This window comes from Rhinatrema bivittatum, chromosome 1, assembly GCF_901001135.1.
Source record: "Rhinatrema bivittatum chromosome 1, aRhiBiv1.1, whole genome shotgun sequence".
NCBI classification, from domain to species: domain Eukaryota; kingdom Metazoa; phylum Chordata; class Amphibia; order Gymnophiona; family Rhinatrematidae; genus Rhinatrema; species Rhinatrema bivittatum.
Genome location: NC_042615.1, coordinates 47645827 through 47673737, shown reverse-complemented (window position 1 = coordinate 47673737; position 27911 = coordinate 47645827). Strand labels below are relative to the sequence as shown.

Here is a 27911-nt window from a genome sequence, read left to right as displayed (position 1 = left end):
AAAAAAAAAAAAAAAAAATGCTCCTAATTTTAAGAGGTTACTTGAGCACAGCGAGCGCGAGCGTCTTCCGTAGGACTTTGTCGGCTTTTACACACGTTTTTAGGTGGATTTTAAACCATGCTCGCGTGAGGGACAAGCCATTTTTCCCAATTAGTCTACCAGTTTGCCCAGTTAATATCAAGGTCTTTCAGACCCCTCTGGTTCTTCATCCTGCACGCTCCCCCCAGTTGACCCACACCCCTCATCTTGTCCTGTAAGCCCTAAAACTCGAGATCCACAGTCTTGCTTCTCATCTGGAGCAGCAGTAAAGTAAGGGGGTTAACAAGCTGACTGGCGCCACAGTCTCCGGTTTTAAAATACGGAGTAATGTGCATAACTGTTGGCCCCGCCCCAGAACACGTATGCGTCACCCATGCCCCATCCCTTTTCCGTCCTCTTATTTTTGACGTGCGTACTTCACGCCTTTTTAAAATCCCCAATCCTCACACACGGCCCACATACGCATGTATGTGGGCATTTTTGCATGAGCAGCACTTTTAAAAATCTACTTCTTAGAGAACAACGGAGGCCTCGACTAGCCTACCAGCAGTCACAGAATTCAAGTATGCTTCAGACAGTGGTAAGGGCTATGGAGGGACATGAGAGGTTCACTATAGGCAGAATATAAGGAAGACAATGTTCAGATACCTTGAAAATGGATAGCCTATCCAGCTAAGTTAACCAATAAGTTATCTGGGATATTCAGTGAAATAAATGTCTCACTGACTAACTCGAATTAAAGATATCCTGCTGACTGTAGCCGGTTATTTTTGAATCTCGCTGGTTAGATGTAAAGATATCCGGCTACAGTTAGCCGAATAACTGTAGCCTTAACCGGTTATGTTGAAAAGAATATAGCTGGTTAAGTGCCGAACTATGGGGTTTCAAAAAAACAAAAGAGCCCAGGCCTACTGTCCCTATCACAGCCTCCTTTCCCCCTCAAGCGCCAGACGCTCGGTCTGCCAGGCCGAGCCTGCATCTCCCCCTCCCCCCAACCCCTCACCTTCTGAAACATTGACAAAAAACAAAAGGGCCACTTGCTTCTGAGTTCTGTCAGATTTGTAAGATAAGTAGCCTTCACGTTCCCAGAAACTTTAAACTTGCTCTCAAGTATTTCTTGAGTTAGCCAAATAACATATCTGGCCCCAGCCCTGGAGCGTTCTCAGCCTCCACCTTTCTTATTTGGTTAAATCTTAGTCGGATAAAGAAGGGGAATATTCAAAACTTGCCATTTAGGTGGAGAACTTGAGAGTTATGCATTTTTAAATGGCTTTGAATATTGGCCTCAAGTATTTGAAAATAAATGCATTTACTAAATAAAGTACTCTGTTGTAATATATTTTGAAATTCTGTGGACTCCCAACCCTGTCTCCCTTCTCCATATATTTATAAATTTGCGTGGAATCCTTTTGCAGTGCAGGGTTCTGCGGTACTCCAGTTGTAAACCAATTGCTGTAGAAGAAAAGAGGGAAAGAGGGAGATTTGATACAAACATGGGGAGGCCAATATGCAGCACGACTCATCTGGCTAAGCGGCGGCCGAGAATATACGGCTATATTCAGCAGTCATCACATAGCTGGACAAACCACTTCTCCAGCTAACTAGTTAGCTGGATATCTAGTTGGGTGAGCAGTGGGAGGATCGGGGTGATTCTTATTATCCGGCTAACTTAGCTGGATTAGTGCCTATACTCAGACTTATCCAGTTATATTCATTGGATAAGTTAGACCTGCCATAGAGCCTGCCTAACTTATCCGGATATAACTTATCCGGTTGAGTATCGCTGAAAATGGTGATAAGTTAGCCAGATAAGCTTTATCCGGCTTACTTACTTACTAGATTTCTGTGGGCCCAATCTAGCAAGCTTCAGTAATGTGCCAGAAATATATTTTCCACAGAATGAAAAGCTCAAGGACAAAGGGGGTCATCATCAGAAGCCGAAGGGGAGGGAAGTCCAAAAAGAAAATATTTTTTTTTCCATTGGGAGCAGGGTGAACATCTGGAGCAGACTTCCAGCAGACCTGGTAGTAGCCAAAACAGTGTCAGAATTCAAGAATGCATGGGACAGACACAAAAGGGATGTTAGTGGTCAGAAGGGAAGGAAAAGGCCGCAAATCGTGGCAGTAGGATTCATGGTAGCACAAGAAGGCATGCAGAAATGGGCAGACTGGCTGAAGCAAAGGGATCTTCTCTGTTGACATCTTTATTTCCGAGGGTGTCTAAGTTCAAAGTGAGGGTGTTCCCATCACTTCCCATTTGATTTCGCAGTTCTTTACTGGTTTGCTCCATGAGCTTGGATTCATTTAATTTGAAACTGTTACTTTAAATCTTCATGAACCGCAAACCACCCCCTAAACTGCTACATTGTGTTTACATGGTTTTCTTCCTCATTTCAGGAATCATGCAAAAACGCCCGATCACTTTATCATCCCTCCCCAAAAGCAAAACGGGGATTTATCCCCCTTCTCCCTGGGCGCCCTATGACTGTGAAACGATCAGCACAGAAACATAGAAATGACGGCAGAAAAAGACCAAACGGCCCATCCAGTCTACCCAGCAAGCTCCCACACTTATTTTCCCATACTTATCTGTTTCACTGACTACCAAGTTCAGGGCCCTTGTTGGTAACTGTTTGATTCGAAATTCCTGCCATCCCCTCACTGTTGAGGCAGAGAGTAATGTTGGAGTTGCATCAAAGGTGAATCATAAGGGTTAAGGGTTAGGGTGTCACTCTTAACGTGTTCACACAAAAGGCTCATCAAAATCCTTTTATTGATTGACTGTGAGTGCTGCCTCGTGTTTAGATTTAGCTGGTTCTCTTCTTCCCTCAGACTGCTCAGATCACCAGCAAGAGATCTAGGAAAAATTCTACTGCTGCCAGACCTTTTATATAAACAATTGTTATCCACAATCAGATGATATAAATAGTTCACCTAAAAAACAAAACCGTGCTTAGATCATCACCAAGTTGAGGATGATCTAAGTGCTGCCTTTCTGAGGCTGCTTTAAATCTTAACCCCCAATTATCCCACTCACGATCTTATTGATCTTAACCATTTTCTTAATAAATTAAATCCCCAAAGATTCTTCTGCCTTATATATTTGTCTTGACTTGATTGTAAGCTCTCCTGAGCCTGGACTGTCACTTGTGTGTTTTTGTACAGTGCTGCGTATGTCAAATAGTGCTATTGAAGGGATAAATAGTAATAATAATAGGCAGAAAATGATAAACTTGTTTTGTAGGAAAGAAGATGCACATGTACATGCAAAAGCCTCTTTCCACTTTTTAAATTAATGGTAGTATACATCATAAAGTCTTCTCTCATTAGTGTTAATTTTATATTTATACACCGTTCAATGTAACATGTTGTTTGTATATGTAAACCGGAGTGAAGGCAACTCTGCTATACCTCGGTATATAAAAAATACTAAATAAATAAATAAATAAATAAAAAGCAGAATGCCACTAGATAATGTAGTCATTGAGCGAGGGCCTGGTTTTAACAGTGCATCTTCTGTTCTTTACAGCTGGGATCATCCTCTTCTGTGCCTTTTACGTCTATATTCTCTCAGCTGTTCATGACCGTTGTGGTTCCTCTTATTATTGGACAGGTAAGGGCTGGGGTTCGGGGGGGGGGAGAGAGGGAGGTTGTAAGCATGTAACCTGAATGTATTGATCACAGTAAGCATCTTTTTAGAAAACAGGATGATAAACGCTGTGATCATCTGTCACAGAGCCGAGGAGAGATTTGCATAAACAAGCAGAGAGGTATGGTTCTTATGCCCTCTGCCAGGAGGCCCTCCAAATCTTATTGTGGACAGGACATCCCAATACCCATTCCAGGCAACCTACCTTCTGGTTATCCAGAATACATTGGCAGATCACATCAGCAGCGTGTTAAAACTGCACAAGTGGGCTATTTAGTCACTGGGGAATGCCGGTGATTGACCTGTTTGTCTCAGAAGGCAAAAGGAAGTTCGAGATGTTATGCTTCATACATCTAAACAACTACAGATCTCTTGATGCTTTTGTGATAGATTGGATTGTAGGCCTACTCTGTGCATTCCCTCAGATTCTTCTAATTGCCAGGACTGTCCAGAAGGTCTTTTGGGACAAGGCAAAGTTAATCCTGGCCACAGCAAATACAGTATTCTTATTTTGTCCATCTGTCAATTCAGTTTCTGGATGCTTTGGGAATGTCTCAGTCTCTCATCATACCAGAGGAAGGAAGGCTCTGCCATCTGAACCTGTTTTCAAGGTGTGGATGTTGAATGTATAGTAGTCTTCTTCTTACTCTTTCCCAAAGAGTTGGAGGATGTTCTGATTTCCTCCAGGAAACCAGCCAGAAGATCCTACAGTTTCAAATGGAAGAAGTTCTGTACTTCATGTAGAGCCAGCTAACTGGATCCATTCTCCTGTGGCCTGAGAGACTTGCTTCAGTATCTATTCTGCCTTTCGTACTCAGGCCTTAGTACCTCTTCAGTCAAAGTTCATTTCAGTGCCTTTGTGACATATTACCCTTAAGTATCACAATTTATGAAAGGTCTGTGGCATTCCAAACTTTCATTCAGTAACCTCCAATGCCTTGGGACCTCAGTGTAGCCCTTGCTCAAACTCATGAAATCTCCTTTCAAACCTCTCAAGTTGGTGGACTTGAAGTTTCTCACCTTGAAAGTGTTGTTTTTGTGGTCGTCACTTCAGCATGAAGAATAAGTGAATTACAGTCATAAGAACATAAGATATGCCATACTGGGTCAGACCAAGGGTCCATGAAGCCCAGTACCCTGTTTCCAACAGTGGCCAATACAAGTCACAAGTACCTGGCTAGTACCCAAACATTTAACAAAGCACAAGCTACTATTGCTTATTAATTTCCGTAATTAATGATCCAAAGACAACAACAAACCTTTTCCGTCGGAAAAAAATCAGCAGAACCAGGGGTCACGATTTGAAGCTCCAGGGAGGAAGACTGAGAACCAAGAAGACTCAGAACCAATGTCAGGAAGTATTTCTTCACAGAGAGGATGGTGGATGCCTGGAATGCCCTTCCGGAAGAAGTGGTGAAGACCAGATCTGTGAAGGACTTCAAAGGGGTGTGGGATAAACACTGTGGATCCATAAAGTCTAGAGGACGTGAATGAACAGTGGGTGGCTCACGGGAATGACGGCTACTGCCTGGAGATAATACCCTTATTCAATAAACATACACACGGTTAATGCGACTCCAACATTGCTCTAAGCTTCAATAGCAAGAGGAAACGTAGAAAAAGATTTGCATTAACAAAAAAAGCGTGGAGTTGCTTGCTTGTTAAGGCGGTTACTACCCCAAACCAAATAAGCCTGGTACTTCACTTTCAATGCATATCCAGCATAGCTCTCTGCTTCAACGGCAGGCGAGAAAAACTGATACATCACGCATATCCAGCATAGCTATCTGCTTCAACGGCAGGGGAGAAAGTCAGATACTTCACTTTCAATGCATATCCAGCATAACTCTCTGCTTCTCGGCAGGGGAGAAAGTCAGATACTTCACTTTCAATGCATATCCAGCATAACTCTCTGCTTCAACGGCAGGGGGAATGAAGAAAAGTAGATCTATATACAGACAACAACCAACAAGGTCTGAATTATTTAGTCTGGGTAAACAAATAAGCATGGGTATAGCTTGCTTATTGCGGCGGTTACTACCCCTAACTAAGCTAGATATTTCACTTAAGAGGCAGTTCCAACACTGCTCTCTACATTAATGGTGGGGGTGGAAGGGAAATAGAATCAAAAGGTTACTAAGAGCCAAGAGTAACAGATAAGTATGAGAAAAAAGAAAAGTGCAAAACTTGCTGGGCAGACTGGATGGGCTGTTTGGTCTTCTTCTGCCGTCATTTCTATGTTTCTATGTTCTATGTAATAGCCGTTTATGGATTTTTCCTTTAGGAACTTATCCAAACCTTTTTTAAACCCAGTTACACTAATTGCTGTAACCACTTCCTCTGGTAATGAATTCCAGAGCTTAACTATGCACCGAGTGAAAGAATTTTCTTTGATTTGTTTTAAATGAGCTACTTGCTAACTTCATGGAGTTGCCCCCTGGTCCTTCTATTATCTGAGAGAGTAAATAACTGATTTACATTAACTTGTTCAAGTCCTTTCATGGTTTTGTAGACTTCTATCTTATCCCCCCTCAGTCGTCTCATCTCCAAACTGTTCAGCCCTAACTTCTTTAGCCTTTCCTCATAGGGCAGCTGTTCCATGCCCCTTAACATTTTGCTGCTTTCTTTATTTCATTTTTATTCCACTTTTCACACTTTTTTCAGCGCTTCAAAGTGGATTACATTCAGGTACTGTAGGTATTTTCCTATCCCCAGAGAGCTTACAATCTAAGTTTTGGTCATCCTTCTCTGCACTTTTTCCAGTGCAGCTATATCCTTTTTGAGATGCGGTGACCAAGGTGCAGTTTCACCATGGAATGATACAGAGGCATTATGGCAGCCTCTTTTGTATTTACCATTCCCTTCCTAATAATTCCTAACATTTTGTTTGCTTTTTTGACTGCCACAGCACACTGACCTGATGATTTCAAAGTATTATCCACTATGACACCAAGATCTCTTTCCTGGGTGGAAACTCTTAAGATAGAACCTAACATTGTGTAACTACAGCCAGGGTTATTTCTCCCTATGTGCATCACTTTGCACTTGTCCACATTAAATTTCATCTGCCAGTTTTTTCACAATAGTGGTTCTTCACATTGACCTTGTTTATTCCGAAAGTGGTATCTGCCTTTCACATTAATCGAGCCATTATGCTACCTACATTCTTTCCAAGACCACATGTGCACAAAGGAGAAGCGGCTCTTCACTCTGTTGACTGTAAAAGAGCCTTGGTGTATTACCTGATGAGCACTCATCCTCATACTCAAGCCTCTCAACTGTTCATATCTTTTGATCCCAACAGATTGGGGATGGCAGTTGCCAAACAACTCTGTCCAGTTGGCTAGCATGGTGTATAGCACAGTGTTACAGATTTCAGGCTTTGTCAAAGCTCATAAAGTCAGCCATGGCAACGTCATTTGGTACCTTCAGTGGCTCGTCTCAGGGCTACTTCTATTGAGACATTTGTAAAGCTGCTACTTGGTCATGTGCGCAAACCTTCATATCCCACCACTGCCTGGACAGCATGTCCTAAGGAGACAGTAACTCTGGACAAGCAGTTTTGAGCAGCCTATTCATCCAGTACTACACTCTCCACTTGGTGGGCTGTGCATTGTCTTTAAGTAACTGCTCCACTATACAGCCCTCAGTTTGGAACTCCCCATGCATTATGGCTAATTCATTCCTGCTTGACAACAGAGAAAGCAAGTTTGCTTACCTATAAATAAGGTTCTCTATAGACAGTAGGATGAATTAACCATAGTTAATAGCCACCCACCCATCTCCCTGGAGAGTTGACTACTATGCTACAATTTAAGCTGTGGAAGAGACAAAGGTGGGTTCACCAGACAGAATGCATGTGTGGGAACATCTTGGCATGGTCCGTAAAATCTTTACTGAGCTCTGAGAGATGGGTCCATGTTGGTGCCTTTGGATGATGTCACCCATAAATTATGGCTAATTCATTGCTTTCTTTTTTTCTTTCCTATTTTTATCCTGGGCTTTGCACCCATTTTTATACCACCCTCCCTCTATAGCACAGCCATTGTAGCAACAGTCCTTTCAGAACTGAGTACACGTGCATCCTGATCTTGATCAATTGGTGTCACCGGTAAACAATGGCTTGGACTCCTTCCATCCCAGGGGCTGTGGTCTCTGCCTCCGCAGCATGTCCAACGCCTGCCAGACTGCACAGCAGGAGCTAGGTCCAGGAGTCAAACCCAGGTTTCCTGAACAGTTCTGCCACTGGGTCATCAGGCTGTAGCCCCATCTGTTCTTTATAAAATTAAAATCACTTGATTGGTTTAGGGATGTCTTTGGCCCTAGTTTAGATGTATTTCAGTGTAACTGAGAAAGTGATAGTAATGGGGCTGGGGTAGAAAGCAAAGGAACTCTGTGAGATTCAGACCATGCCCTTTGAATGGGATATTAGCAAAGGTTAGAAACTTTCAGCTGCCAAATACAATGGAGGAATTTTTTCCTACCATTTTACAGTTTTCAAGAACTTCACATATTGTATAAAGTAGTTTGGCTACCATGTTAAATAAATAAATAAATAAATGTTAGTCCTCTTGAATGCACAGAAATAAAAGTTAGCAAATAAAAAATAAATAAATAAATATAGAAAATTTATATTAGGGGATTATTGACTACTTTCCTCCCCCCTTCCTCTTTGCCCTATGGTTAGAATGCCTTTGATGATTCACTTATGGCAGCCACACTATCTTCTGGCAATATCATCTTTTGCTCATTCAAATTCTGACCCCAGGAAGAGAGTATTAGCTCTCAAAAGCTAGTGAAGAATTGTATTAAGTGTTATTCTGTGCTCTAGTGCAAACTGGTTGGCACTTGCCAACTCTTGTTTTCAAAAGCTGTATTAATGTTAGGCTTTGCAGCTAACGGGACAGTCCTGTGAGCCGCTGTACTCACCTCAATGCCACCGGCAGGCCCTGACTCTGATGCAGCATGGACACGCTGCCATGCCACCACTGTCCTGGCTTCTCTTAAGGTATACGCACATGCACACAGTGTCTCCTTTTAAAGGACCTGTGACCCAATGACAGCCACAGTGTCCTCTGATAATCTCATTGGCTCTTCTCCTTAAAAGGCTCCTCCAGAGGAGCATCAGATGCCTCAGCAATGGGTCTCCTGCATTCGCAGTACGTGTTGCTCCTGCATTCTTGATTTCTCTGTGTTCCTGGTTGTTCCTGGTTCCTACCTTGTTTTCTCCAGCCTTGCCTTGTCCAGCCCTGCTTTCTTCTGTTTCTCTCATCCAGCCTTGTCTTGTCCAGCTTGTCTTGTCCCCTTCTCCTTGTCTCGTCCAGTTCCTTCATATGTCTTCGTCCATTCCAGCCTCACCTCCTGGTATCAATCTGTTGCTTTGGATCTGACCATGCTTGCCTGCTTTCTGGACCTGACATCTTGCTGAAATATGACCATGTTTACCTGCCGCCTGGACCTGATCTCGTGCTTAAACGTGACCACGTTTTCTAGCTGTCTGCTCTGACCATTGGCCTGTCTCTATATCTCCAGCTTGCTGCCTGATTGACCCTGGCGTGCCCTTGGATTCTTGCTCTCTTTACCTCCCTAGGGATCCTCCTGAGTCCTGTTGGTTCAACCTGCGGGGAAGGGAGCTGATATAGGTGAAGTTCCAGACTGTCCCGCTTTACGGGGTGCATTAGCCAGTGTAATTGGCATAGCCTACAAGGCTGTGTCAATTACGCTGCAGCACGAAGGGCTCACTCCCATGTTAGTTATTACAGTTTGCTGAGGCCATGAGCTCAATGGACTTGTCCCAGGCCTCTGCCATTGCCGGGTTAGTCAACCAGCTAAAACAGCAGCAAGACCATGGCCAATTATTTCTAGGACATAGCTACCAGTTCAGCTACTCCAGTTCCTTCTCCAGCATCTTTGGTATGGCCTGCTATTACCATGGTGCACCTGCATTTGCCTCGGAGGTATGATGGAGATCTCACCAAATGTAGAGGCTTCTTCTTAAATTAATGCAGGATCCAATTTGATTTGCAAGCACCTCTTTTCCTGTCTGACTACATCAAGATTACCTATATCTTGTCCTTGCTGGGTGGTCCCACCCTGCCTCTCTCGGAGAGAGACAGTCCACTCCTGGGAGATCTGAACAACTTCCTGCAGGAGTTTCGCTTAATTTTTGATAAGCCCGGTCACACATCTTCCTTGGCCACAGAGCTTCTCCAGATCAGGTAAGGCTCTTGGTCTTTTGTAGAGTATGTGGTTCATTTTTGTATGCTGGCATCTGAACTGCAATGGGGAAGTGACAGCTTAACAGCAATCTTCAGGCAAGGACTGTCGGAACGTATTAAAGATGAACTGCCTGGCCAGGAACTGCTTGATACATTGGAGGGACTAATCAGTTTGACCATTCGCCTGGACCTCAGATTCCAAGAACAGGCTCGAAAGAGGGGGTCTAGCTCATCGTGTCATTCGTCTTGCTCCTAATTTCCAACATTCAGTGCATTCCAGGTCACCTCCTGAGTATGCACCAGTACCAGAAGAGGTTATTCAAGTAGACTGCCTCAATTTATCTGCTGAGGAAAAGCAGAGATACCAATACCTCAACTTATGCTTATATTGTGCAGCATCAGGGCACTTTGCAAATTGCTGCCCGGCCAAGCTGGGAAACTCCAGGACCTAGGACTGGTGAGAGAGGCCACCCTAGGTTGGCCATGTACCTCTCCACAAATCTTAGTACCTGTAATGTCTCCTTCGGGACACCCATGTGGACATTCAGGCCTTCCTAGATACTAGAGCGGGAGGCAGTTTCATCCACGAGTCTTTGGTGCTTCACTATGGGATTCCAACCAATCCATTGGACACAGCACTTACAATCTTGTCTGTCTATTGGGAACTTCTACCTGAATATATCACCAGAGCTACCATTCTGCTTGCTATGCAGACCAGCCTCCTATACAGAGAAGAGATCAGTCTCTATATGCTGCCCAAAGCGGGCAACGCAGTCATCTTGGGTCTACCTTGGTTCATGCTACATCAGCCCCACATCGACTGGCATACTACCCTTAAAAAGCCGGCCCTGGCAGGCAATGAGAAAGGGGGCAACCTGCACAGAGCAGCAGTTACTACCTTGGAAAGCTTGCTGGGCAGACTAGATAGACCATTTTTGTCTTTTTCTGCAGTCATTACTATGTTACTATGTATGTATTCTGCAGCTCGCTAGATGGAGCTCCCACTACCATGAACAATGTCTTACCAAGGTCTTCTATGTCATGCATCTCACTTGGACAGTCACCCTGGAGCTACCAGGCCTGCCACCACATCGCTCCTACAACTGTCCTATAGACTTGATTCCAGGAAAAGTACCACCCAGGGGTAGAGTCTACCCACTCTCAATGCTCAAAACCGAGACTGTCTACATACATTAAAGAAGATCTGGACAGAGGATTCATTCGCCCTTCCTCATTGCCTGCCAGGGTCGGCTTCTTTTTCATGGGGAGAAAGGATGGTTTTTTACGCCCTTTCATTGACTACGCTATCACCAAGAAGAACTGTTATTCTCTCCCACTGATCATGGAACTCTTTGACCACCTCAGAGGGGTTTGAGAGGGAGACAAACACATGAGATGGTCACTATGAATGCCTGGTGATACCCTTCGGGTTATGCAACACCCCTGCAATGTTTCAGTTTATGGTTAATGAGATTTTTCAGGACCTGCTCTATTCCCATGTGGCAGTATATCTGGACAATATCCTAGTGTTTTCTAAGTATTTGCCAGAACACCAAGATCATGTGAAACAAGTTCTCCAGCGGCTTCATGAGCACCACTTTTATGTAGAGTTGAACAGGGGGAATTCCTGTTCCTCAGCTATGTCATTTCTCGGCAAGACCTATGCCATGGATCCGGAGAAACTAAAAGCCATCCTGGAGTGGCCTTGTCCCGTGGGCCTCAAGGTTTTGCAGCGCTTCCTTGGATTTGCAAACGATTACTGGCAACTCATTCATGGCTATTCTACATTGGCCACGCCTCTCACGCCTTATAAAAAAGGGTTCAGATACCAAGAATTGGACCAGCAGTGCCATGCAGGCCTTTCAGCACCTCAAAAGGAATTCACCCACGATCCATGCCTGCACCACCCAGATCCTTCTAAGCCATTCATATTGAAGGTAGATGCTATTCTTTTACAGCGCAACAACCACAGAATGCTCGTGACCTGCTCCTGTTTCTCTCAAAAAATGTACTCCAGCAGAAAAAAATTACACTATTGGAGATAGCGAGCTGCTAGCAGTAAAGTTAGCCTTGGAAGAATGGCGACATCTGCTAGAAAGGGCCAGAAACACTGTGACTATCTACACAGACCACAAAAATCTGTAACACTTGGCAAAAGTGCAGTGACTGAATACGTGGCAAGCACACTGGTCACTATTTTTCAACCAGTTTAACTTTGAACTGCAATATCAACCGGCGGAAAAAAACAGACGGACCAATGCCTTCTCACATTCCTTTGATCCTGAGGGTGCCCTGGAACTTCCATAACATATCATTGATCCCACAAGCGTCATGGTTGTTGCTGCCATAACAGTTCCACCTGGGAAGTTGGTCGTTCCTCAGCGTCTACGTCAGAAGGTGCTTCAGTCGGTGCATGACTCCCGTTGGCAGGTCATCCTGGGATTACCCTAACAATGGAGTTAATCCATCATTACTGGTGGCCTCAGATGAAAACCAATGTGAAACAATATGTAGAGTCCTGCCCCACATGTGCCATGAACAAGAGCTCTCAAGCTCAACCTTGGGGGTTGGTACAGCTACTGCTAGCCCCCAAGAAGCCCTGGACCCACTTGGCCACTGATTTTATCACTGACCTTCCCCTCTCAAGTGGCAAAACCACTATATGAGTAGTGGTGTTTTGTTTTTCAAAGATGGCCCATTTCACACCTCTTCCTATTCTTTCCTCAGCACCTGAGTTGGCCAGTCTCTTCGTCCAGCACATCTTCCACCACCATGGGCTCCCTCTCCACATCCTCTCGGACCAAGGAGTACAGTTTTCGGCCCATTTCTGGAAAAGCTTCTGCAAGAAGTTTGGAATTACCTTGGATTTCTCATCGACCTATCACCACCAGAGTAATGGGCAAACAAATCAGACCCTCAAGACCTTTCTAAGAGTCTATGTAAACAAACGCCAGGACAACTAGGTATCGCTACTTCCATAGGTGGAGTTCTGCCACAATAACCATGTGAGCTGTTCAGCTGGGGTTCTATGTGGTATTTGGCCATCATCCTCATACACCTAAACCCATCTCGCTGTCTGTCACCTGCCCTGCAGCCAACTTAACAGGATGCAAGCTCCAGGACCTTTGATGAAAGATGCACCACCTTCTGGAACAAGCAGTGGAACATTTCAAGAGGCAGGCAGATAAAATACAGTGCCCGGCACCTCAACTCCAGCCAGGGGACCTGGTATGGCTCAGTACAAAAAAACCTGCACTTAAGAATGCCCTCGCTGTAGTTTGCACCTGGATTCATGGGCCCATTTCCTATCATGCGGCAGCTGAGGCCGCTGAGGCCTATAAGGTAAAGTTACCCCCATATCTACGGATCTGTGATGTGTTCCATGTATCCCTGCTGAAACCCGCAATTATCTCATGGCCAAGCAGACCTCCCCTCCACCCACAGAAGTCTCAGCGGAAGAAGATACTCAATGTGAAGTCCAAGAAATCTTGGATTCCTGGAAGATCGGGATTCAAATTCAATATTTGATTTCCTGGAAAAACTTCAGGCCTGAGGAGAATTCTTGGGAGCCCGTCTCTAATCTGCAAGTTCCACAACTACTAAGATACTTCCACAGGAGAATTCTCAGGAAATCCAAGCCCAGAACACTGGAAAGGAGACTTTGGAGGAGGGTACTGTTAGGCTTGGCGGCTCTCAGGATGGTCTCAGGAGCCACCACATTCACCCTGATGCCACTAGGAGGCTCCAGCTCCAAGCACGGCACAGCACGCCACCATGCCGCCATGTCCAGCTTCCTTCTAAGGTGCATTTATGAGCACAGTTTCTCATTTTAAAGGGCCTGCAGCAGAAAGATAACCACAGCACCCTCTGATGACTTCATTGGCAACACTCCTTAAAAGGTTCCTCCAGAGGATCATCAGACACCTCAGCAACAGGTCTCCTGCATTCGCAGTACATGTTGCTCCTGCGTTCTTTGTTTCTCTGTTGTTCCTGGTTCCTGCCTTATCTTCCCCGCTTTGCCTCATCCAGCCTTCTCCAGCCTTGCCTTCTCTTGCTCTTCTCTTCCAGCCTTTTCCCTTTCTCCTTGTCTCATCCATTGCCTTTGTATGTCTTCATCCAGATTAAATTAATAAAAGCAATATTGGCTCATCTGAAACCTTGCACTTTGCGCAAGTGTTCTTTCTCTCTTTATCTTGTACCCAATAATGGATATTTATTTATTTATTTATTTATTTATTTATTTATTTATTTATTTTAAAAGTATCTCTATCCCCCACTATCCCAATGTTCAAGGCAGGTCCCAAAAAGCAGGAAGGCAGTAGAAACAAACATGGAGGTCAATATTCAAGAGCCATTTAGATGGATAACTTTGGTATATTCAGCCCCTTATCTGGCTAAAATCTAACTGTATAAAAAAGAAGCATTCCTGGAGCAGAACTGGGAGGAGCTACCATATTTTTCGCTCCATAAGACGCACTTTTTTCCCCCCCAAAAGTGGGGGGGAAATGTCTGTGCGTCTTATGGAGCGAATATAAAAAAACCCCAAAACCTAACAATCCCCCCCAGACCTGCCAAATTAATTTACTACAACCCCCCACTCTCCTGACCCCCCCCAAGACCTGCCAAAAATCCCTGGTGGTCCAGCGGGGGTCCAGGAGCGGTCCGGGAGCGATCTCCTGGACTATGTCACTCGGGTCGACCAATGGCAGCGGTAGCCCCTGTGACATAGTAAGGGCAAAGGGCCGTCGGCGCCATTTTGATTACTGGCAGCCAACGGCCCTTTGCCCTTACTATGTCACCGGGGCTACCGTTGTCATTGGTCGACCCCAGTGACATAGTAAGGGCAAAGGGCCGTTGGCGCCATTTTGATTACTGGCAGCTGACAGCCCAAGTCCAGGAGATCACTCCCGGGCCACTCCTGGACCCCCGTTGGACCACCAGGGACTTTTGGCAGGTCTTGGGGTGGTCAGGAGGGTGGAGGGTTGTTAATTAATTTAAAGGGTTGGGATATGTTGGGGGTTTTTTTTGGGGGGGGGGGTTCCCACAGAAATAGAAAGACAAAAGTTTTCTGATCTGGGAAATGGACCAAAATGGCCCTCCCCAGACCCGAAAACAAAATGGGGAGGAAAAAAAATGTTATGCACTCCCCTAATTTGCTCCATAAGACGCACAGACGCCAGGGGACAGAGCCGGTTTAGCACACCTTTTTTTTTTTTTTTAATTTTCCCCCTCTGAATCCTAGGTGCGTCTTATGGTCAGGTGCGTCTTATGGAGCGAAAAATACGGTAAGTTATCCAGCTAACTTTAAACTTATGTGAGTATATTCAGCAGCACAACTGTACCGCTGAATATCCTGGCTAGTTACCCGGATAAGTCATATCTGGCTAACTTATTAAGCCAGCTATACCTGAATATTAACCTCATGGATTATAGCAGTATTAAAACTTTGTGTTAGATAATGGTATAAAAAAAAACCAGAATAGATTTTTAAAATGTTTTTCATACTTTATTTTGACTAAACGGAATAAGAAAAGCTTGCAAAACAATGCAAAAAAAAAATGTTAGCACCAGTATTGTTTTATTGATTTTCATGTGTTAATTCTGGCATTTTAAAGGCATGCAAATAGCATTTGCCTTTGGATTTATAAAAACTCCTGATATCCAGAGCCTGAATTATTTAAAATCCCACAACATATGCACTTTTGCTTTTCAAGCATGAGTTATAATTTAATTAAAAACTTCTGGTGTATCTCTGGGTTTTAAATATTAACGTATTCCATGGATCACTTTTGATTAGCCACCATAAGGAAACTCCTGAAAACGTCCGATATTTTTATTTTTTTTTATGGTTCCCGGAGTTGTGTTCAAAATTGTTTGTTGATCGCAGAGGGGGAAGGGGCGTAGGGGAAGGAGGGAACTTGTGATAATTGCGCTCATCCATTAGCATCAGCAGAGGAGGTAAACTTCGGGGAGACTTAATGGGCATGTCTCACTGACAGCTAGCAAAGAACATTTGGCATGATTAAGGACGGATTTGAATGCGTTTGAAAACACGCCCTCATTATGAGCGCCCGGTGGATGTTGCACTAAAAATGTTACTTTCCCCAGTAGAGGAGCCGGTGCGGCAGAGAGAGAGGTTGAAATCCGCCGGGGCTGTCATCTAAATTATCCTCTCCTCTTTATGCTTTCCTGCTGTCAGATCCATTTTGCGATGCCCAACTTGGCTTCCCTCTGCAGCTTGGAAGAGGTTAATCTTGTTGATTTTGTTCCGTTTCCCCCCGTTTCAGATCGTGCGGAGGTACATCAAGGACTGGCTGGAGCGAAGAAAGCCTCCGTTTGGGGCCATCAGCAGTTGCGTGCTCCTCATGATCATCTACACCACGTTCTGTGATACCTTCTCCAATCCTAACATCGACCTGGATAAGTTCAGCCTGATCATAGTCGTGTTCATAAGTAAGTCCAGAGCCAGGGACGGACGTTCAGTCTCTCTCCCTCTCCTTGAGCATAGTGTTTAACTCCGAGCCGATGCACGGCCAGACGTTTGATGGCCGGATTGAGAAACTCCTGTCACATTTGTCAGCCTTACTCCTGTCATCGCAGTTTGCCAGATATTCATGGTCTGATTCTGTAACGAAAGCCAAAAAAAAAAAAAAGAGTGGTTGCAGCAAATGTAAGATTACTGTCGCAGCCCAGACTTATTAGTGATATGTACAGACAGACCATTTAAAGGAAGAGCAATATATTGGCATCAGTCCAATGCTGCATTTAAAATGTATGCTCAGAGCTATAACACCGTGCAAAGGTTAAACGCAAACGAAAAATCTTAAAATGAGGTAGGAGGCATTCTCCCCCCCCCCCCCCTCCCCTCCCCTTGCAAATTTTTTCATACCCTTGGTTTTTTGACGAGTCGGTGTTTTTGTGAGTCCTCAAGGGCATTTAAGTTGGAGTAAGCACAGCGTGGTCAGTGGGGCTAGAGGCCGTGGGCACTGGGTGGCCCGTGAGCTTTCTCCTCCTCTGGACCTTTTCAAGTTTTAATCCGATCCTGTCCGAACCGGGGCCGCAGCATCATGCGTCCCTCCTGCATGGAAACCCTTTTCCCCCTGTAGCCCAGACATTTCGCTGAGCACCCTCGGCCGGGAGCCAGAGACCAACGCGCGCCCGCTCTGAATCCGGACCAGGAAGCGTCTGCGTTTCACCGTGGCTGGGAGTCCCACCCGAGGGTGGTGAACGCCACCCCCGCACCTTCCTCAGCCTCGCGTCAGCCCAAGGAGCAGGCGCCAGGCCTGTGAGTCTAACGTGGGTATCCCGAGTCACTTAACCTCCCCATTGCTTCTTTGGGGCAGGGATATTGGAGCCATGCGAATTCTCTAGCATGGTCCTGTGCGCACTGCTGGCATTAGATAGGAATAATAAATATTGTAAAGGGACTTGACTTTATTTGTGTTTTTCTTTCCTTTTTTTTCCAGTATTTTCTGTTCAGCTGAGCTTCATGTTTGTAACGTTCCTCTTTTCTACGAGGTATGTGTAATGTCCCTACGAAGCTTGTTTTCAATGAGTTTTCCTCCTTTTGCTGTGTGTGTGTGTGTGTTTTGCGTAGAAATATAGATGGATATAATAATATTGATGCATATATATATATATATTTTTTTTTTTTAAATACAATTGGTGTGCCTCCACTTTCCTACCCCCATCCTCCACCAGCATGTCCTGGTGCCTTGGGGTCCCTTTTTTGTTTGTGATTTGTAACTTAACTTTTGCCTATTTAGATAAATACATGAGTACATTTCCCCAGCTGGCTTCCTGTTATTCCATCAGAGTCAGCGGGGCAGTGCGTGATGACGAAGTTAAAGCTGAGGGGCAGGTAAAAAAGGGCCTTCTTTTCCTGAAACCTAAAAGAAACCCAAAAAACAAAAAAGTAAATATTTCAAGTACAAAATAGGAGGTGGCTCAGTGGCAGTGTTTCATTCAGGAGAGAGAGAGAGAGCAAGAGAGACTCTTTATAAGGCTCGCATAGTGGTCAACTCTTTATACCACTATAGGAGGGCCAGCTAATAAATCAAGGTGAGGTTTTGATGGAGATCTACGGTTTTGGGACCAGTTTTACATGCACAGTGAGACGTACGGACAGCACAGTACACATAAGCGAAGATTTGACGTGGTTTAGAGTGAGGAAAGTCACACAAAGATGAGATTTCTACAGTGTTCTCTGGCCCTAGCTTGATGCCCTCTCTACCAGGGTTCTGTCCTATAGTGGTATAAAGAGTTGACTACTATGTGTGCCACCCCAGAGGCTCTCTCTCCCTCTCTATCTACTCCACTCCTCTCCTCTCCTCTCCCCTCTCTCCTCTTCCTGTCTGAAAATGCCCAAAACAGAATTTGCGATATTTATCGCAAATCCCACTTCGGGCATATCGCACAGCTTAACGCCAGGAAAAAAGGTGTAGTTATTTCCGGCATTAAAAGCGTGTGATAATGCCCCTCATTTTCATTGATCCCGCCCAAGCCCCTCCCCAATGCCACCCCTTTGAATACATTTTAAAAATTTGCATTCGCGTTTGTGATAAATATCGCAGGCGTTATCGCAGGCGTTAGGGCCCTAACATCATAATGCATTTTGATGCATGACCCTGTAAGTTAGCCGGATAAACACCAGTTTTCACCATTATTTGGCTAGCATAGCTGGATAACATTAAGGCAGCCAACGTGGCCAAGTTTAGGCAAGCCCTAAGATAAGTTTATCTGGCTGAGTTTAGGACTGCTCTTTGGCTAACTTTCCTAGCTGGCCAGCGGCTGAATACAGACCTCATGGTGTCCGCGCCGGTGCCTATTAAACCAAAACCCAAATGAGCAGGAGGAAAATTCCAGGCCAAAGCAATCCCCATGAAAAAGAAAAAGTAGGTACCGCATTTTTAAAAACATTTTATTCCACCAGGCAGCTTTTTTTTTTTTAAACACATCCTGATTTTCAGGCAGCATAGTACAGATGGATAGAGAGTGCACAAAGACCTTTGTTTAATTCTTCCTAAAGCTCTGCTCCGTTGGAAAGTCTTTTTTTCCCCTCATGTGCCCACTCTTCTCTACGGAACCTGTGCAGAAGGGCATCCGCTCACACGCCCAAAGTGACAAAATACAGTTAAGAGAGCCAGCAGGGTACTTGAGTGGCGTAATAAATGTTTAAATGCATAAGCATGCTCTAGGTAGATAAGAACGAAGGTCCTGGTAAATGAAATGAGTGAGGACGTGGGTATCAGACTCCAGCACTCCCCGGGGAAATTCCCTCCGATAAGGGGTTTGGAGAGCAGAAAATGGAGGGCGGGGAAGCAGCTGAAATAAGCTGTGAATTTTTGCGATTCCTCAGGGGCGGGATGGGATCACCAAAGAGTACCCCTTAGTAATCGGTAAGTTTGTGGCCGTGGACAGACAGTGTGCAACGACAGGCGATGTTACCAAATGTTTTAACAAATTGTGGATAGAAGCAAGACAATCCATGCAGGCATATGTCTCCCGAAATTCTGGGGGGTTTTTTTTTTGTTAATGTGGGCACCTGTTTCCAGAATCTGTGCTCGTCATGGGAGTTTGTCACTGTGTGCAAGGAGCCTGTCCTGCTGGCCATGGGAAGAAGGATGTTATCAGGAGGTGAAATGCACACTTCTGTGAAGCCTTTTCTTGAAAGCGATGATCGGGTTTTCAGTGTCGCCTTCTTTTTTTTTTTCTCTAGGACTAACTCTGGTTTTACGCCGGCGGACACAGTGGCTATAATTTTCTGCTCTACACATAAATCCCTCACCCTGGGTAAGTGGCCGAAGGAATTCATTCAAATCCAGGTTTCCAGAACCTGCACCCCGCTCCCCCTTTTCCGCCACCCCCCCAGGCTGTGTCGTTCTGCCTTGCAACCAAAGAGAATTAAAACAAAATCGAAGTTTATCGTTGAAATGGAGGACAAACTTCATAATTACTAACTGTTATGATCCTATCTCCTCTTCTTGTTCCGGAAGCTTTGCTCGTTAATTCTCCTTCACACAGATGTTCTTGGGAGACGTAAGATGGACGTTCCCAGCGCACATTTTCATACCACAGTAGCACAGCAGTACCTCTCAACTAACAGCGTCAGGGACATTTTAAGTTGGTCTCGGGCTTTTTAATTCCTAATTCCCAAGCATTTTGCATTTGTAACTCTCAGAACATGAAAGGATATAAATTAAAACCAGCAGCACTGGTTCACAGACTGCAGATGGGATGTAGCAGGGCTTTTGCATGCAGAGTATAAGGAAGGGTGAACTCTCTTTTCTGCTCCATCAGTCAGCCCTCTGCGCCTTATCTCCTGCTCCGTTTCCAGGAAAAGCAGCAGATGCATTAAGTGCGGCTGAGCGCACTTATTGCATCGGCCCCTAAAAGTGTTTCAGCGTTAGCTTGGTTTTGAGCTTGGTGAGTTGGTGTTGGGTTACATATTTAGGGATTTTATATGCACATCTACCAAAAGTGGATGAATCTCAACTGGGAAGATTGGATGGGCCATTTGGGTCTTTTTCTGCCATCATTTACTATGTTATTATGAACTGATTTATTATGCATCATCATTTTTTTTGTTGACCCTTAATCACCTCATTTCAATTTTTCTTTATTTTGATCTATGATAGGGCGCTTCCACCATCCACCATTCTGTCTAGCTCTATGTCAAAAGGGACAGGCTGAGCCAGTCCTGGTTTTATTCTCATTGCTTACATAGAAATGTAGTCCTGAGGTATTTATTGAAATTAGAATTACATTTCCTATGCATGCCAAACAGGCACATCTACCGTGGACCTTTATCGTCTCCCTAGCTTCTGAAGACCTAGAAATATGCAATGGCAAGGACATTAGAGGAAGCAGAGGCAGCAATTTTAGAGATCATCAGGATGGTCTGTAAGAAGAAAGAATATGTAGAAGCAGTCAGTCCTTGGGTTTTCTGTCAATAAGCAGGACTGAATTAGCCGTAACACTTGGGGTGACATCATCCAGCAGCATCGAATAGACCGATCTCTCAAACTCATAGCTTATAGAGCTTTTTGCTGTAATGAGCGTGTACTGGAATTCCCACTTGGACTTAGCCTCATGAGCCCATTTAGTCTTTTTTTCATCTGAGCGCTAGCACAGAAGTATATCTCTATCTCACTTGGTTTTCTTAAAATATTTTCTAAACTTTTATCTTTAAAGTTGTCTCGCTGTCTCAGCAGCCTACAAACAGTACTTTTCAGTGCTACCTTAAAAAAGATTATTTTTTTTTTTTAATTAGAATGTCTACCAAGAAAAAAGTCACAGTAAGTAGAGTTTAAAGATTGTATTTGTGGCAGGAAAATATCTATTAGAGATGGATACAAACTCTGCTACCATTACCTGGGTCCAGACCACGACCAAGCCAATTGTTACAACTGTGGACGGATGTTCCCGCGAATGCAAGGTCCAGGGCTTGGACAATGGAGGAACTGCGTAAGTCTTGTAGAAGCAGCCACAGTGGATTCTCTTCCCCATGTGCAGCCTTTTCTGCTTCACCAGGAACAGAGTTGAGCACTAGGTCCTCTAAAATCTACCCTGCCAGTGGAACAGGCCAAATACTTGGCATTGAGTAAACATAGCTGCCATGCATCAAAGAAAATGAGATGCCACTATGCGGAACCACTGGAGCATCAAGTGCCAAAGAAGTACAAAGGCTCGAGGGCACCATCAACACACAAGGTTCTATTGACACCATCAACCTACACAGCCCCATTGTTGCACAAATCTTCATCGGTACCATCCAAGCACAAAGGTGCAGGAGTTCCGTCAAAGTCTTCAACGCATCAAGCCCCAGAGCATCAGTCTTCGATGCCTTTGCCTGTTAAACCATTGGAAGCATCAATGCATCACACGCAAACCTTTCTATGCAATTGTACACTAGTCAAGGCAATCTCTTCACAGGAACAGAAGGGGATATGTTCCCCCTTCCATCACCGATTATTAGGAAATTATTTTCAGAGGGACTGTGTCTAGAAACACCAGATCCTATTTGCTTTCTGGTACCTCTTATTTCCAATTGGTCTTCAGTTCAAATTTTACAAAGCCCAGAAGACATGCAGCATTTCATTCTAGTATCAGAAAATGACCTGTCAGTCACTTGACCAAAAGCGGATTTGGTGAAATGTCTTCATATCTTAGACTCTATACAGGCCTTGATTTACTCAAGAGAGGAACTCAGACTCATGATCAGTCTTCTCAACTATTTGTGTCTTATGATCCCAATATATTGGGCATAGCTGTGGCCAAACATACGTTGCCCAACTGACTAACAGACTGCATGGCACATTGCTATTGTTAGGATTTGTAGGTATCTGGGCCCTGGGCCGAGGTGAGAGATGGTACCGCCCACAGGGAGGAGCCCTGTGAGCCTCACCATCGGGAGGCGAGGTCTCAGCGGACATCAAACACAGCAGTGGAATAGAGTCTTTATTAGAGAAAACAGAAGGGCACTGCCCGTGAAGGGAGTGCAGGAGAAAGTCTCAAAGTCTGTGCAGTGGGGTAGAGATGATACTGTAGATCCGAGGAGCAGGGCACACTGAAGAAAGTTCCTCACTAGAGCTGGTATGGTAGTGGTCCACAGCGCAGGGTACACCGATGAGGTTTTCTCTCTAGAGATGGTACGGCAGTGGCCCGCAGGGTACACCGAAGAGGATTCCACGGTAGTGGCCCACAGCACAGGATACACCAAAGAGGATTCCACACTAGAGATGGTACGGTAGTGGCCCGCAGGGTACACCGAAGAGGATTCCACGGTAGTGGCCCACAGCACAGGATACACCAAGAGGATTCCACACTAGAGATGGTACGGCAGTGGCCCGCAGGGTACACCGAAGAGGATTCCACGGTAGTGGCCCACAGCACAGGATACACCAAAGAGGATTCCACACTAGAGATGGTACGGTAGTGGTCCATAGAGCAGAGGTACTCACAATAGTGAAGGTTCCAGGAGAAGCCCCGGGAAGAGGGACAAGCGGTAGTCCAAGGCGAAAGGCCCTCCGAGAAGCGGATAGCCAGAGACGAGGAGCGGTTACCCAGAGCATCTCACACCAAAAGGAGCAGATCTGGAACAGGAAGGCCTTAGTGAGCGAAGCGGATTCAGCAATGAGGGAACTCGTTGCACTACTTGGCACTGAACACCAGCTGCCAAATCTTTTGACCACTTTTCAAGCTTTCATAAATCACTTTTCATTCTCTCTGCTCCTTCAGAGGTATTCACTCTGTTGCAGATCTTAGTATCATCTGCAAAAAGACAAACTTTACCTTGTATCCAACTCTGCAATGTTGCTCATGAAGATACTGAACAGAACCAATCCCGAAACCGAGTCATGCATCTGGGTTACAGTAATCCAAAAGAGCTGTATACGAGGGGGGGGGGTAGGTAAAAGAATGTGAACAGACCAGGAGAGAGACCTTGAGGTAATAGTGATTGGTGATCTTAAGGCAGTGAAGTCATGTGCTAAGACAATCGCTAAAGCTAGAAGGATGCTGAGCTGCAAGGAGAGAAGGATAGCCAGTAAGGTGCAAATGCTCATGTACAGATCCTTGGTGAGGCCTCACCAGGAGTACTGTGTTCACTTCTGGAGACAATATCTCAAAAGATAGAGATAAGATGGAGGCAGTCCAGAGACAGGCAGCCAAAATGATGTGGGGTCTGTACTGGAAGACTTATGAGGAGAGGCTGAAGGATCTAAATATGTATACCCTGGAGGAGAGAATATGGAAGGAAGAAATGATACAGACCTTCGGACATCTGAAAGATATTAATGATGCACAAACCTTGAACCTATTCTGATGGAAAGGAAACTGTAGAACTAGGGGTCACGAAATGAAACTCTAGGGAGGACGACTCAGAACCCACATCAGAAAATATTTCTTCACAGAGAGGATGGTAGATGCCTGGATTGCCCTCTAGAAGAGGTGGTGAGGATGAAAACCATAAATGAATTAAAAAGGATATGGAATAAACATTGCGGATCCCTAGAAGCTAGATGTTAGAAATGAAGAAAGAGGTGCATGGGGGTAATCTGCATGGAGCAGCAGTTACTAACCTCAAAAGAAAGCATGGAGTAAGCTGTACAGAGCAACAGATTACTATGATGAGTAACTACCGAATTGACCATTTGGTCTTTATCTGCCATCATTACTATGGATAACTACTTTTTTCCTGTGGACTGATTGTACATGAATTGACTGTTTGACCTTTTTTCATTTATTTAATTACATTTCAGATAAATCAGCAAGAATATACTTGATACATGAAATAAGTGAATATTAACAAAATACAAATTACAAAAGTAATAGTCATAATAAAGGAAAAACAATCCATATCACTTTGTATATCGTCCACAAAGTAGAAGAGAGCCAAGAACAGAAATCCCAGGAGCAAGGAAGCAATAAGAAATAACAGAAAAGAAAAAACGTAACCTCGAGGCACAACTGACATATCTAATTGGCAGGATCCAAACCAAACCACCAACTATTTGACCTTTAATTATGTGACCTCCTGTGGAAATGACATTGAGCTATGGCTTTCTGTAATCCGGCCGGCAAGCCCCTGCATGGTTGCTGTTCCCTGGAGTTCGTTCGGCAAGAAAGAGGGAGCCTGAAGGAAGCATCGAACTATCCCTGCACCTCATTTAAAGCAGAGCTGCAGGGCTGATTGGCCGCAGCCTCACAAAAGCTCTGACTCGTATAATAATGTTAGTCAGTCTGCTTTATAGGGACGAGGGTGTGCAGCCTTTAACCGCTGTCACGGTCTGCACACACCTCCGAGGGAGTTCAGGGGCAGTGTGTACAATCTAACCGCTGCACGCTTTAAATTAAAACCTGTTCGCATATTTTCATTTTAAAGTAATACATCGCGCACCTAGCAGACAAGCAGAAGCTATTGTGCCTTTGGTATCTGCTATCAGGTGTGTGGAAATGTCATTGCAAGTGATGATTCGTAATGATGTATCTATTTATCTGGTCAGTACCTGCAAGGAAAAAATGTAATCTGGAGTTCATTTTATATAACCTCAGGATTTTTATAGACTGGTGAAGCAGTTACCTTTGTTCACAAGGCATTACATTACCTATGTAAATTCCCAGGTCCAATTGCATGTGTGTGATGGTAAAAATACAACATATTTGGCAGGCCTGTTTCTCAGCGGATCTGTAAATTCACAGAGTCCTTCTCTGAGCTGAGACTGTGTTGCACTTTGTGATACAGCACTGGCGCAGAAGCTCATCACCATAACATAAGAAATGTCATACTGGGTCAGACCAAGGGTCCATCAAGCCCAGCATCCTGTTTCCAAACAGTGGCCATTCCAAGTCACAAGTACCTGGCAAATACCCAAACATTAGATAGATCACAAGCTACTATTGCTTATTAATTACCATGATAACAGTTTATGGATTTAACCCCTAGGAACTTATCCAAATCTTTTTTAAACCCATTAACACTAACTGCTGAAACCACATCCTCTGGCAATGAATTCCAGAATTAAAAGGAGTGGGAATCTGTCTGTAGGATCAGGGAGACCCTGTCCTGTGTAGATCACAGATGCGTCCCTACAACAATCTTTCAAGACACTTATGGTACAAAAGGTGCAAAGGGAATACCAGAGTGAGGGTTTAAAGATAATGAAAGATATTGCATAGGACCCAGAGGAGGGAAAACAAATCATAATAGGGGGTTCCATAGAGGGGGTGTAGAGTTAGAAATGAGCCATAGGGAGAGGCAAGGTGCCAAAGTTTGCAGGGCTGGGCAGAGGGTTCAGAGATTAGCTATAGAAATGCAAAGGGAGTGTGAACTGGAAGTCATTTTGCATATAGATACAAACGGACCTGACCAGTGGTCAAGGAATTATGGAAGAATCTTGGACATGTAGCTAAATCTATCACCACCTCAGAAGTACTACCTGCAGAGGAAAAAGCAAAATTCTCCTCCATAGTACAGGGAAGGTGGTTCTGGATATACTGGGGACAGGGGATACACCTGGGAGGATAAATAGAGGAGAGAGGGAATCCATTAAAAAAAAAAAAGCATTGCAGCCCTCAGGTATTGTTTAAAATCCTACTTGGACTATTTAGGGGGAGGCACAAAATCTGTACTCCCCTCACAAGCAAAAACGTCTGTGGTAAACAGGGTGAGCCCTGAAGGATAAAGCCATCCATATTAACTATTCGACGATATCTGGGAGACATACGTCGGGAGGAACATTTAGGTAATGAAAGAGTTAATGGAGAAAGAGGTAGGGAAGGAGGCGGAGCATCATATTCTGAGGGTCCTGTGCAAATACCCGGAGGGCAATTTTTCAAAACTATGCAGGTAGTTACAAAGTTGGCAGGTACATTCCCCCCCCCCCCCCCCCCCCCCCGCAGACTTAGTAGCAGTTCTGGCAGGGAAAGACAAGATTTGGGATGTAGCTGCAGTCACAGAGCATAATAGAAGTCAGGATGTTCTAGGGCAGCGGTTCCTAAACCTGTCCTGGAGGACCCCCCCAGCCAGTCAGGGTTTCAGGATATTCACAATGAATGTGTATGAGATAAATATTCATGCACTGCCTCCACAGCGTTCACATTTTATCTCATGCATATTCATTAAAATCATCCATTGTACCTGAAGATTGGAGGGTGGCCAATGTAACCCCAATATTTAAAAAAGGCTCCAGGGGCGATCCGGGTAACTACAGACCAGTGAGCCTGACTTCAGTGCCTGGAAAAATAGTGGAAACTATTCTCAAGATCAAAATCACAGAACATATAGAAAGACATGATTTAATGGAACACAGTCAACATGGATTTACCCAAGGGAAGTATTGCCTAAGAAATCAGCTTCATTTTTTTGAAGGGGTGTATTTGGATTTTCAGAAGGCATTTGACAAAGTCCCTCATGAGAGGCTTCTACGAAAACTAAAAAGTCATGGGATAGGAGGCGATGTCCTTTCGTGGATTACAAACTGTTTAAAAGACAGGAAACACAGAGTAGGATTAAATGGTCAATTTTCTCAGTGGAAAAGGGTAAACAGTGGACTGCCTCTGGGATCTGTACTTGGACCGGTGCTTTTAAATATAAATATATATATATATATATATATATATATAAATGATCTGGAAAGGAATACAATGAGTGAGGTTATCAAATTTGCCGATGATACAAAATTATTCAGAGTAGTTAAATCACAAGCAGACTGTGATACATTACAGGAGGACCTTGCAAGACTGGAAGATTGGACATCCAAATGGCAGATGAAATTTAATGTGGACAAGTGCAAGGTGTTGCATATAGGGAAAAATAACCCTTGCTGTAGTTACACGATGTTAGGTTCCATATTAGGAGCTACCACCCAGGAAAAAGATCTAGGCATCATAGTGGATAGTACTTTAAAATCATCAGCTCAGTGTGCTGCGGCAGTCAAAAAAGCAAACAGAATGTTAGGAATTATTAGGAAGGGAATGGTTAATAGAACGGAAAATGTCATAATGCCTCTATATTGCTCCATGGTGAGACCGCACCTTGAATATTGTGTACAATTCTGGTCGCCGCATCTCAAAAAAGATATAGCTGCGATGGAGAAGGTACAGAGAAGGGCAACCAAAATGATAAAGGGGATAGAACAGCTCCCCTATGAGGAAAGGCTGAAGAGATTAGGGCTGTTCAGCTTGGAGAAGAGACGGCTGAGGGGGGATATGATAGAGGTCTTTAAGATCATGAGAGGTCTTGAATGAGTAGATGTGACTCGGTTATTTACACTTTCGAATAATAGAAGGACTAGGGGGCATTCCATGAAGTTAGCAAGTAGCACATTTAAGACTAATCAGAGGAAATTCTTTTTCACTCAACGCTCAATAAAGCTCTGGAATTTGTTGCCAGAGGATGTGGTTAGTGCAGTTAGTGTAGCTGGGTTCAAAAAAGGTTTGGATAAGTTCTTGGAGGAGAAGTTCATTAATGGCTATTAATCAAGTTTACTTAGGGAATAGCCACTG

General features: G+C 44.4%; 1 protein-coding gene across 2 annotated transcripts in view; it reads left to right on the top strand.

Moving 5' to 3' along the window:
* Nucleotides 1-27911, top strand: part of SLC10A7 (solute carrier family 10 member 7) — a 339519-nt gene that overhangs the window by 289755 nt on the left and 21853 nt on the right. For both annotated transcript variants that reach the window (XM_029602657.1, XM_029602585.1), the window contains exons 7-10: nucleotides 3568-3651; nucleotides 16193-16358; nucleotides 17372-17423; nucleotides 19624-19697. In XM_029602657.1, coding sequence (XP_029458517.1) covers nucleotides 3568-3651; nucleotides 16193-16358; nucleotides 17372-17423; nucleotides 19624-19697 — 376 coding nt within the window. The remainder of the gene's footprint in view (nucleotides 1-3567; nucleotides 3652-16192; nucleotides 16359-17371; nucleotides 17424-19623; nucleotides 19698-27911) is intronic.